At 35.2% G+C, this 13,937-nt stretch overlaps 1 protein-coding gene across 1 annotated transcript; it reads right to left on the bottom strand.

Moving 5' to 3' along the window:
- Nucleotides 1-204: 204 nt before the first annotated feature.
- Nucleotides 205-13,634, bottom strand: LOC141442134 (probable sodium/potassium/calcium exchanger CG1090). The gene is made up of 2 exons (XM_074107041.1): nucleotides 13,509-13,634; nucleotides 205-11,866 (listed from the first exon to the last, which is right to left on the bottom strand). Exons 1-2 carry the CDS (start codon nucleotides 13,627-13,629, stop codon nucleotides 11,667-11,669), a joined length of 321 nt encoding a protein of 106 aa, XP_073963142.1. The 5' UTR covers nucleotides 13,630-13,634; the 3' UTR covers nucleotides 205-11,666.
- Between the last annotated feature and the right edge of the window lie 303 nt (nucleotides 13,635-13,937).

Genomic DNA, 13,937 nt, shown 5'->3' with positions numbered 1-13,937 from the left:
TGATTTGAAGAAAACTTTACTCCTACCTACACGTATTTCAAAGAGGTTGAGGGCGTGTTCAGACAATTTTGTGCTTTTCAGATTCAATAGATTTTGCTCCAGTATTGGAAAAGTTTAGGTACACGTTGAATAAGAAGTGAAGTGACGTTACATTTCATTTTTATTGCTGAGCCGATCTTAGGGAATAAAATAAAAACATCGATCCACATTTTACACTTTATTTAACATCATTTATATAACAATAATTTCAAGAGGCCCCCACGGGACGAGCCCTGCAGGGATGAACAACTAGCAGCGGCGTAGCGTCAGATATTTTCGTGATAAAGCCAAAGAAAAGATCGCATATAAGTATCTTTCATAAATCATGTATGTCCTGTAGTCCTATTTTGTAAATATTGGGCAAACCGATGGAATAGGGTTTTAAGGACGCTTCGCCACTGAACTAATAGTCTAACGGCAACATACGAAAACACCGAAACAGCGTCAACGAATACAGGTTAATACTGAAGGTTAACACATATTATATCTTATGTTTAGCCCGCACCTAACGCCATATTGTCTAACAATCGCAATCTAAATCGCTTTCGGTAGAAACAGAAACGCGCTATTACGAAATTCGAAAATCGAAGTTCGCTTTGTGCCGTCCCTCTCACACTGAATAATATTAGCGTCAGCGTGTCGGCAAAAAACGAAGTTAGAATTTTGCACTCCGTAGTCGGTACTGGCCAGATGCGGATGCGATCACGCGCAGGACCAGATTCAGGGATTCTGGAGCTACAGCCCCGGGGTCTCCACAAGGTAGCCCACCTACACAATACACTATTGAATAGAGGTTTAAAAATACCCAATTTTCGACGACTTCGCAACTCTTCCGCTTTTTCAAAATCATTTTTCGCCTCCAGGCCATTAAATCCGGCCCTGGACCTATACTACGAGTGTAAAATTCGAATTTCGTATCTTACCGTCCCGCTGACGCTAATATTATTTAATACGAGAGTGAGAGGGACGGTACGATACGAATTTCGAATTTGGTAGTAGCCCACCTGACCTTGAACTTTAAAATGCGAACTTTCGTAGCGTGGCGCCAAGCTTACGCTTATAGCATTTAATAGGAGTGTGAGGGCGGTATGATACGAAATTTCGGATTATGCAGCAGGGCTACTACGAAATCTGAAACTCGAAGTTCGTATCGTACCGTCCCTCTCGCTCTCGTATTAAATAGTATAAGTGTCAGAGGGACTGCACGACACGAACTTCGAGTTTCGTAGTAGCCCTGCAGTAGCCCTCACTGGTCGCGCGTCAGACAATACAACCTCTAGGCTTGACACCATTAGAACCATCTCGCTTTACGACAGTAGAGTTACACAGAACTTATGACAACAGGAATAGGAATTTCATAGTGTACCGGGTGGGCCCTGTAACAGGAGCAAAAAAATAAAACAGGTTCTGCTTCTCAAATGGAACCACTTTAGTTCTGCAACTTTCAAAAATTAAGTAATTATATCATTATGTTTATTTCAAACGAATTCAATGTACGGCATCCAATATTCTAAATGACATCGCCTGTCACGTAACAAAATGACGGATTTCGCAATACATTGCTTGTCATAATATAAGTTATTTTTAAAAGTTGTAGAACTTAAAAAAAAGAGTGGAATCTGTGGTTTATTTTTTTGCTCCTGTTACAGGGCCCACCTTGTATATTAGTTAGCCCGTTGCACCTTACTCCATTTCAATGAATCTGACAATCCTGTAGACACTTCCAGCCAACTAATATCAACACCGGGTAGGCTAGGTCTTCGTGATGTGACTATTATTATTTTTTGATTCCTTTTAGATTATAATCACATCAACAGGGACATATATAATTAAATTAAGTGTGCTCACGTTAGGGTGTCTTAAATGTCTAGAAAATTGTCAGATTCTATTGAAATGTAGTTTAAGTGTAATGGTGACCGTTACTGCGGAAATTAACAAAATAAGGTGTATGAGGGGACTGAGAGATGCGCGGAGCGGGTACATGGTAAGCGTAAAGCTCTGATTAGCATGCGCGGCTGTCACATGCGCAGAATTTAACGGTCAGCGCTATACCTAATGAAGGTTTAATGAAGGTTTAGGCGAAATATCGCTAGATGGCGTTAGTATCTTGAGTTCAGTTTGACGTTTGCTCGTGATTGGTTAAATAACTAAATGAGCCAATCGCACGCAAACGTCAAACGGATTTCACGATACTAACGCCATCTAGCGATATTTCGCCTCTGTGTAAACCCTCATTGGGTAAACAAGTAAGGTGCTAAGATAACCCTATACTGGAAACTGTAATAGTAGTGGAAAAACAATGAAATTCGAAAATGATAAAAAAATGTTTCGTACGGAGGTAAAACCTTGTGACTTAACCTTCCAGCATACAAAACTTAAATTTGTCTTTTCAAATGAAAATATTTTTCAATTGTATTAGTAATCATAATCAGCAGCCTTACTTAATGTGAGTAAAAATTTATCATACAGGCTTTTTAGCTTGCATGACATATCTATATAGGTAGGTAAAGTACGTGAGGTGAATTTTACCAATTTTCGACCCCCTCTTTTCCCCTGATGAGATGGCATTATGTTTAGCTTGACTCACGTAACTTATGGACGCCCTCTAATTTAAATTATTTCATGTAAGTAACTCGCTTGACAATATTACCTAGAAAAGTCTTTCCGTACAGGATCCACAGTCTCACGAGGCCTCGAAAGGTCCAATATAGTTAGGTAGGTAAGGTACCCTTTTGTCAGTTCTGTTAGCTATTTGGTCGGTCTGGTATCACGTATGGTAGGTAGGGTGGCGGTAGCAAAACTAAAATGTACAACGGCGAGAGAATATACACTTTTCAAGCATTTATTTTAAATCTTGAAGGATGTAGGTACAGATTGTCATTCAACATCGTTGCACTTAAGGTTTGGAAATAACAAGTGTAAACAGTAACATTGTGATCGTGAAACCGATGCGTTTTAGTCAAATCAATTATTAAACAATAAAATAAATAAATATGCTGTTTGAAGTGACAAGAAACACACACGATAGCGTACCTAGCTATCAAAATAGCGTGCTATTAAAATTTACTGAAAATCAATCAAATCAGTTTGAACGTTTTAAAATTAACAGCAAACATGGACATGTGAAAAGTAAGTGTTTAACCTGTCCGATGCATTGAAAAGGTTAAAGTGTGATCAATATGAAGCTGTGTCGATATTAGTAGTAGGTAGCTAGTGAGCTAATACTACAATGATAAGGTGACAAGTGAAGTGACTAGTATCATTACTGCTATGTTTGCACTAATGCGATTAAGCTATCTGTTCCATTTAATTTCGTACACAATATTATAAAAATGTATGTTAAAAAGGATTTTGGAAAATGAACTATATTACACTATGTGTCATATTTTACGAAGTTACAAGTTACAATTCACAAGCGGTAGTCTTTGTTTAACAGTATGCATTGCACAGAGACTAGACCTCTTGTAAATTGTAACTTGTAGCTTCGTAAAATGGGCCACAGGTGTTTCTACTATACATGCAGCATAAAAAAACTGTGCTCAAAAGTGAAGAAATACCTATTTGCAGTCAATAGAAGGGAGTTTTACATTTTTGCGCTGCTAAATCGACATTAAAGGAAGAATTAAAAGGAAATCCAATTTATTTAGGTAATTAAGCTAAAAGAACTAATAGTTTGAACAATAACCCCACATATCACTATTTATTATACTTCAAGCCGTAAGGTTAGCTTGCTGCAAGTTTTTGAGATACATAGATTTAGGAAACTGTTCTATCTAGATATAGACATAACGTCGTAGTAAAACAATAGTGCGCATGTTTTTTTTTAAATAGCTAACTTAAAAGTAACTTCATTACAATAAATAATATATTTTTGTAAATAATTTTACACACTCAAACCGCTTTCCAGTCGTGTAAGAGTTATGAAATAATTATAAATACCTATATAATAATATCATAAAATATCCACTTGTATATCGGTGACTCGATGTCGTGTAACATGGCTTTCGTGAATGAAATATGCATGTAGATAAGCGAAGCGGCTTGATAAATGCTTCTTATAATATAGGATATGAATAAAGCTCTGGCATAGTAGAAAACATCTATAGCACTAATTTAGCTACAATATATCCTACTTTTTTATACTCGAAAATTATCTGGGTCAGTGAGTATGTAAGTCAACAAAAATTATAAAACTAACAAGCTAAATCTATTGCTTATAATTAAACTTACATCTACATGTAATGTAAAGAAAACAGGTAAATGCAGGAATACTACATTACATTATAATGGTCCTCTACTATGTATTTTGTTTCCTATATAAAAGTTGTTGTATGCACGGTCGAAATATTTTACAACATGTGAATTATGATCGGTAGAAGAAATTGTACCTATTTTATTCACAAATTGGAAGTTCCTAAATTTAGGACAATGTAATTACATTAAATAGATTTAAGACTAATAGTGTGTGACATCATCAATTTTTTACTGGAAATGAAAAAAAAATACGTCATCCAAATACAAAGGCCTCTACATGTTAAAGTTCCCGCCAACGTTATGTAGCCGACATACTGTCGGTGCGTCACCGATTGTACATATAGAGTTCAGTAGTAACGGCAAATTGTATATGGAATTAACGTGAATTTTTACTTTTATCGACTAATAAGTACTAATTTTACTTTTTTACGCAACTTTTCCCTTTAAGAAAATTTTGAATAAAATAAAACGTAAGAAATAATAACGTCTTCAATTTGTTAGGGCATGTACTTACGCAGTAATAATTGATTTTCACATCAAATTGACATTATTAATTGATGCATATATTTAAATGCTATCATGTGGTCAGGAACAGGACAAACCTTTCCTTTTTATTTATGTTTAACAACATTTCAAAATTGCCTCACAGTTTCTGCGATATTTTTCACCAGAACTAAGTATTATTATTATTTACAATTTTTCAATTTTATCATTATGAATATTTAAAATAAAATAAAATCTAACAACAAGGTACAAAAATATTTTCAAATTCTAATACAAATCAACAGCAAAAATATGTTTACTTCGGACACTACATATAAAAAAATTAAGAAAATTTAACCTTGACCAGCATTTGAATTTAACCTTTTCAATCTTCTAGCAATCATTTGTTGATACAACTTATAATTTTTCTTACATGTATCTGTGCCTATATTGTGAGTTTTTGTTGTAACAAACATTTCAAACACATTCACTTGCAAGTTCCTAATATTACAAGAACAGTTTGTCGCTGATACGCGCCGCTAGAGGCGCTGTTAGATTTTCTATAGTAATCAGATGCTAAGACGAATACATTCGAAACAAATTTATTGTTTCAAACCTTACGATCTATCGTCCGCAGTATTTAATTAGGTTAACTGATTCTTATCAGTACTCAGGATTTTTGTAACTAGTATCTAAAAGTTTTTCGTAACAAATTGAGATCATAATTGAATATTCGTTACTTTTATTTATAAGTCTACTACGTCAAAATTATGCACGAGCCAAAAGCTTTAAGGTTAAATAAAAAAAAGATACTTAGCTATCTGTTTTGCCCTCCAATTCCAATTGCCCTCCTTTACTTACATTATGTATAGCGATGCTTAGTATCAGAAATCGTTATATTGTATTATAATTTAACTGTTTTATATTTTTGGCGACAAGGATCAAAACAGATGATTAAGTAAAAACAATATTTTATTGTCGCATTGATAGGTAATGCCTACTTTATATATACAGCATAACATAATTTATATTTAAAGACAACCATGTTACGTTTAAATATTTAAACATTAATTAAGCTTTATTCAAACATGCTTACCCTTTTTACACTTTGTCAAAAAATTTAACAAAATTATATAATAATTAACAATTAAAGTGAAAAACTGTTAATTTTTAAATCATTTCAATTTATGTAAAATTCAAATATATTTTATTAATATTATGCAATTATGTATGGACATTTTCTGATTTATTTAAATAATTTATTCGATGGACTTAAGGACAATGGCGGACCAATAAAACCCATAAGACCAATTTAAATAAATTGACTACACCCACTCTTTAATTAAAAATTGGCATATATAATTTAATAGGACATTTACAACATTTTGAGATCGATATGCCTACTACAAACAAAGAAAATAACCCTTAACTTTTTAACCAACGATGTCTTATAATTTTTTCCCCCGCAACCAGGTGTTATTGTATTAAATTATTTATTTATTTTATTCGAAATATGCTAGAAAGTGGTTAGAGAAGTTCGTCTAAATAGACCTTGAACACCATTTACCTTGGTACTTACGAATCATTTTATTTGAACACTGCTCAAAGATCACATAAATTTATGTAGGTACACTTTGAACATCGCTGAAATGTATTGAAAAAGAAAAAAGTCTTGCATTTCCAATCATAACTTGAAATATTCAGAATAAATTTCATTTTTAACACCGTCTTTAAGCCAGCCACTCCTCGGTTAAAAGGTTAAAGAGTCGAATAAATATTATAATTTATATTTGAGTATTTTAATGAGATCACAGGTAGGATATCAGGGATAGGAAGAATCGTAAACAATATGGAGGTATTTTTATCGGAAAAATTACTTTTTCAGTCAATATTTAGTATACATGGAAGATCAGGAAGTTTATTTGTTTTTGTTTTTTTAACCATAATTTTTATAGTGCAACAAAGCTATAAATTTTTAAAGCAATGCGTTTGACCTCAATCACGCTTGAAAGAGACGAGCATTCTGAACACACTCACATGAGCATCGATTTCGGATTGAATTTGGACTTGTTATTAGTTTAAATTTAATACCTAAAATATTTATTTTTAATACCTAGTAGGAAATACCTGCAGACATTTATTGTTAGATAATTCGTCAAATTTCGATGCTTTTGTTGTATGGAAAAAATTAATTCGATAAAATTTATAATATGTATAATGTCACGAAGTATCGTCGAATGTTTAAAAAAAAAAATTTAAACTGTTTATCTCAATAATGAAATGTTTCATGTAATCCCAAATGCAATGTTTAATCTTGAACCTCATACGTAGAAACATAGCTAGAAGTTACACCTAACTGTTTTAAAATGGGAACTATATTTTCTGTCACCTAATTTTAGATGTGTCTCTAATCGGCAATACCCTATATAATATCTGTCCCTAAGATTAATATATTAGTCATCATATTAATCAAAACTGTCTCTAATATGAGTCATCAGAATAATGTAAACCTGTAGGTATCTTAAATTATAGTTTGATCTTCAAAATTTAATCACCAAAATAATAGATCTGTTACCTATTAAATAGATCTGTTCCTTAATTAAATGATTCTACCAATTCTTCTACAGGTCTGGAGGAGTGTTAGGTAGAACTGCAACCCTCAGCGCGCCAGTCGAGCGAGCGATGCGAGCGTGCCGCGGTAGCCGCCGGCGAAGTGCCAGAACCGACCATTTTATTGCTAATACTTACGGCATGAAATTTCGTTATTTTAAAATTCAAATTACCATCCATCATCATCATCAGCATTCACCATCAATTACCATTACCATCAATCATCAAAGGGAAAACCGCATGACTGCCACGTAATATGCTAATATTATGATCAAAAATTAATTTTTAGGTAAACATTTTTATATTGTTTGGTGATTCAGTTTTAATGACACTTTTATTATTTTGAAACCTTATATAATTATTTGATGATCGATATTATTTCCAAGTAATTTTTAGTTAATATTTAGGTAACCGTTTTAATATTATTTGGTGATTCAATTTAGGTGACAGATCTAAATACTTTAGGAACAAATATTATTTATTAGGTGACCAAAAATACATTTATTAGGTGACCGATAAAATCATGTATACCCCTTTAAAATATAGTTTTGTAGCCGGCTCTTATCGATGTCCATTTTAATATAGATGGCTTAAAATTCTTCAGTTATAATTTAGGAAGTTATTGGCTTAGTTTGAATGAACGCTCTTTTAAAGGATGTTCATTGGAATTTCGTCTCAAATGAGGGTTTTCCGGCAGGCGAAATATCGCTAGATGGCGCGATCGTGAGGTCCGTTTGACGTTTCAGTCTTGTTTGCGATTGGCTCAGTTATTTAACCAATCACGAGCGCGACGCAAATGTCAAACGCACCTCACGATACTAACGCCATCTAGCGATATTTTGCTCGCCGAAATACCCTCATTGTACCTAGTCACGCGTTTGACGCGGTACGCTTGAACATCGATCAACGCTAATGCTTGATAACTTGCCTTAATCACAATAAAAAAATCTCAGAAAACTTTTATAAGGCGGAGTCACACTAAACCTGAATCTGCTGAAATAATCCGGAAGAGTTTTAAGACATCTTGTATAATATTATGTATAATCCTTCATCACAGCCAAGCGTAGAAATTTGGTGGCTTATTAAATAAATATACTTTCTGTGTCTGCAGTTGCTTACGGCGTAGCAAATTTTTTTTATAAAGAACTAATTATAAGAAGAATTAATTATAAAGAACTTTGAACCGGTAGGTACAGTCAAGTGCAAATACATCGACACGGCCAAAGTTACAAAACATGTATACAGGACTTTAACATTAAGTGCATAAAGTTCTGTATACACATTTTTGTACCTTTGGTCGTTGTACTTGACTGCACGATACGAATACAGAAATCCAACCCCAATATACGAGATTGCGAGTATAGGCCTCGTTTACCCGACCTACCCGAAGGAGGGTTATTTGTTCAGCGCCTAAGTATGCGATTAATACCTCGCATTAGGTACCTATATGTTTTTAATAATAATAAGTGTTTTCGTACTTTTCGTAAGTAAAAGAAAAAAGGGAGGCATGATAAAGGATTACTTAATTTAGCCATTTTGTTAAAGTTTTCTTTTATGCTGATCTTTACAAATGAGTGTCTTGTTATTTATGGCCTAAAACTATTGTACTTTAAGTCAAAACACTATTTACAGCACTTTAACAACAAGAAAAAATTCGTCTAAGTATTTTAAAAGTAGTAAAAGATAATCCAGTGCAATCTAATGAAATTAAGAGCCATGAAAACGGCCAGAACTTAAAATATCAAAAGAATACCTCAAAATTTCTAGTTCCATTTGACCTGACAGACAGTTTCTTTGTCTCCATTTGTAGGTATCTAACTAAGATAGCTGACCGATTTTCATTGCTATTAACTATAAATATTATGGAATAGCTAGCTTTCCTATGTATTGTGTGTATTGTAAAAAAAATTAGGCCTTCGCTTCGCTATATACTTACCTTCCTAAATCAGGACTATCAAGTGTAATGCGCTAGTCCATTTATTTCAGCGTTGCAATACAGAAAACTAAATAAATAATATCGTTGCATTTCATGTGAATGTAAAGTGTTATACGAAGTAGATATATTCATTATGTAACTTAAAAATAACACGAAACTTAGGTAAATGTTTAATGTCAATCAATCATACCAATTTTTCAACAAATCATATTCAACATGAATGCATTTACTATCTACAAAAACCTACGTAACATACTCGTAGTTATTTAAATACATACTTACGCATAGAGATATCATTTACATATCGGATAGCGGAACAACATCGATGTTTAATTCATCATAAGACAATGGCATTATGTAGTAGAAAACTTATCGCAGTATCTGTCTAAAATATGTTTCACTAGCATAAAGTTCGCGATAATCACAAAAATAGTATCTACAAAGATTTATAAGTAGGCCAACGTACGTAAAATAGAAGAGAACATCTATTTAATTTATATCAATCGTTATTAAATAAGATTCAACATTTAATTAAATTGTCTATGATTATAATTAATGCCACTGGCAATACCGCGTCAGAGTAGCCAACATAATAAACACGACACCACAGATAATACATGTAAGGGTTCAATGCGGTTCTTTGGTTGTCTAGCACTGTTACCACTTTTTCATTTTATCGTGAACATAAAGCAGTACAATCTAAGTGAAATATAAGAGAGAGGACAAGGTGATCAAGTTTATCAAAACACGTATCTATTGTCAAGACGCTTTTCGATATGTTTGAGCACCTTGGTCGCTTTATATTAAACTTTGACGTAATTCTAACTGGTTAGGACTTTAGATTAATGATTTTATTCACGACTAACGCCCGAGTCCATCACCCCCAGGGTCCATCAAGTATATTGGAGTGTCTAAAACGCCCCGAGATATCTGAGGACACAGTCATTATGTTAGAACTGAGAATAGGCTATTCCTGTCTTACGTCCCACTTTTATCAAATGCCTGCGTCCTGTGAAATTGTCGACGTTTGTCGAACGTGTGGACCCATCCAGATACAGAAAAAGTGCCAAAAATACATTCATATTTGCCACTCACTGGCGCATATTATAGCTAGATGTAGTATTAGCAAAGAACAAGGTAACTATCCCAAAAGAAAACCACTAGATTATACTACTGTAAAACGAGGATGTTTGCGTGCCCCTCAGCAGTGAGATTATGCTAACGCCAATGTATAAGCAGCAGAAGTAGATGAGCGGCTCCGGTGCTCAAAATTATGAAATTATGACACACGACTACCTACTGCCAAGGTAATAAGGGAGTGTTTAGATCATTTTCAGCACCATGACTGCTAGTCTATTTGTTGCTGACTGTACAAACCGGTTTGTACCAGCCTGTGAGAAGGCACGCAAAAACCGTCGTGCCGTGTAATGTAGTATCGAAGCAACTGAATCGTAACCCACTGTGGAACCTTTTCACAAAAAAGTCATAGTGTCATCGCATTGCTTGGCAAAGGAATACATTATGAAACTTATTGTGAGAATGATCTACGATGGATCAGGAATCAAATCATCCGATTGTATATTTTAAACGTCCACAATCCGACGTTAATTCACATCGAATCATTCGTTGATATTTTACCATACAAAATTCTTAAATGAAACAAATTATTTTTAACCTCGTGAGAATCTGTGCATGTATGTACAGTCACCAGCACCAATATCTGACACAACAAGCGTGCATAAATATCTGATACGACTCTATTTCTAGGGCCGGAAGGACGTGTCAGATATTTTTGCACGCTCCGCTGGGGCAGATATTAATGCTGGTGACTGTACTAACTTTCGGATATTAGTCAGCAAATGTCAACTTTTTTTGACAATGACATTAAATTTCAAATTCAGATAAATACCTAATCAAGAACATTTAAGCCTCCTGGATCTCCCGGTCCTCACTTGAGGACATAAAAAATAATAATTTGAACTTTACTTGATTGATTTTGGGTTCAAAACAGTGTCAAAACAGAAATTTTATGTCGGGCCCCAGGAGGATAGAGCTTGTCTAAAATGACGCGCCCTACCACCGCATTTACGCACATGAACATATTTACAAAATACGGGCGGAATACACACATAAATGTCATTGTTATTGGTCATTTAGTTCCCCGTTAGACCAGGCGGTTATTGTAGGATTTGGCTGTCTAACTTCTTAGTCATAATCAACTGATTTAGTTGAGGGACGCGTCATTTTAAGGTAGACAAGCACTACCACAAGACAAATCCTATGAGGTTAAAATTGAATGTAGTCTGAATACAGCGTTAGTATTAAGCATGAAGCTTCACCGGGTTTAATAGGCGGAGATGCAGTCAGGCGGGTTGAAGTTGCCGAAGATGTTAAGCTCGTAGAGGCTGGCGAAGGTGATGAAGAGGAGGTACCAAATCATCAGCACCACGCCGTACTTGCGGTCCAGCTTCCAGCCGTTGGCGTGCGTCGCCACCACCAGGAACACCACCGTCGAGAACAGAGAGAACGTCGAGTACACCAGCCCTGGGGACACACAGTTATTACCATTATCTTCATCAGCCGGAAGAAGTATAAGGAAGAAGTACCGTTTTTGGCCACCTCAGCACCATTTTTGGCAGGGTGACATTTGAAGTAACATATAAAAAGTACTTAATAGTATTAAAACAAGTTTAGTGAGTTGTCAAAAGTTTATACTGAAATCCCTACAAATATTATAAATGCGAAAGTAGCTCTGCCTGTCTGTCTGTTACGCTTTCACATCGAAACCACTGAACCGATTTTAATGAATTTTTGGTATATAGGTCGTTTGAACCCCAAGGATCAACATAGGATACCTTTTATTCCGGTAGAGGGCGCCACCGCGCGATAACCTAGATCCGCGCAGACGAAGTCGCGGGCATAAAGCTAGTGAATAAATAATTTATTGAATCAGGCGTTACTTTGCGGAGGTCCATATCAATGAACTTACCTTAATGTATAAGGTCGCGGGTGAGTAAAGAAATTGTTTTAGTTCATTGAAATGAATAAAGTTTGTAATGTTTTATTACTAATTATTATTACTATAAATATATTCAAACGTGTATTTAAACAATAAATGGCTATAAACGGTACAGTGGCCACCAACGGTAGGTACTTTTGCCCTACTGCTGAACAAAGGCCTCCCCCTTAGAACGCTACAATAAAGGACAACTCGCCTGTACCGGTTTCCTGTAACTGTCATGATGTCGTCAGCCCATTTAGTAGGAGGTCTGCCAACTCTTTGTCTTCCGGTTCGTGATCGCCACTCGAGGACTTTTCTCCCCCAACGGTTATCTGATCTGTTCTTCGAGCGATGTGGCCTGTCCATTGCCACTTCAACTTGCATATTCTTTGAGCTATGTCGGTGACTTTAGTTTTTTAGGTCTTCGTTAAACAAAGTGCCTTAGAATTAATCAGAGTTATTTCATCAGATAAATTAGTTTAAATGAGTTTAAAAGTATTTGAACGGAATTTCCGATTCAAGATATAGTCACCAGCCTGACATCGTCGTAACATCGTAACTCTGAAAAATATTGACAGAGCTCTTCAGTCAGAACTAACCAAACCACCAGCTAAAATATTCCGGATATTGTTTCAAGACATGACAGTCTAGTCTAGGTGTTTAATTTGATACCTTTTACAGGATGCTCCCAATAGCCACCTCAATACGGACTTTACAATGCTTACTAATATTTATGATTAAATGCGAATGTGCCTTGCCATTTGTGTGAAATTTGGCATGAATATAGCGTTAGGACATGGGATAGTTCAGTTTTATCCAGAATAACTGTTAATTTCCTGCAGGATAGTGATAAGATAAACACAAATTCTTCACAAATGGAATCGCGTAAAACAACAAAGGCTCCCAGTAAGTGTAAACAAACTTTATTACATCTGTCATCACATCACTGCCGTCACGTATAAAACGTAGACAATCTGGTGTGAATCAAGTTGTTACGCGGTAAAGTTGCTGGTGCCACGTCACTGCACGATACATTGTTCGCTGCCAAGCCTTATACTACAAAGTGCAAAATTCGAGCTTCGTATCTTGCCGTCCCACTGACGCTAATATTATTTAATACGAGAGTGAGAGGGATGGTACGATAAAAACTTCGATTTTCGAATTTCGTAGTAGCCGCCCAGGTACCTTTGCTGATGACGTTGACTTGCGAGCCGGGTTGGATGATGGCGGTCTGGATGAACCACGGCAGCCCGAGGCACACCAAGATGTCGAACACGTTGGATCCCACAGCGTTGGACACCGCCATGTCGCCGTACCTGCAAATAATTGATTAGCTCAAAGATTTAGCCCGTTTAGCCCGTTAGTTTTAATTGTTTCACGGTTTACATTAGTAGGACCCTCTACTCCTACGGAGATGGATAGAACTCCATACCGACTTATAGCCAAGATGTTATGTTAATTTAATTTGAATATACAATACTAACTCTAAGTTCATAGGTCTTTGTTACTAACCTAATATGGACTTTTAGTACAATTAAATATTTTATTTATTAGACATGATAGTGACGGTTCATTAAAGGTAATCACGGTGATCCGTAAAAATATATTTATTTC

The sequence above is a fragment of the Choristoneura fumiferana genome, chromosome 25, assembly GCF_025370935.1.
Source record: "Choristoneura fumiferana chromosome 25, NRCan_CFum_1, whole genome shotgun sequence".
Lineage (NCBI taxonomy): Eukaryota > Metazoa > Arthropoda > Insecta > Lepidoptera > Tortricidae > Choristoneura > Choristoneura fumiferana.
Note: the sequence above shows the minus strand (reverse complement) of the source record. Positions and strands in the feature narration are given on the sequence as shown.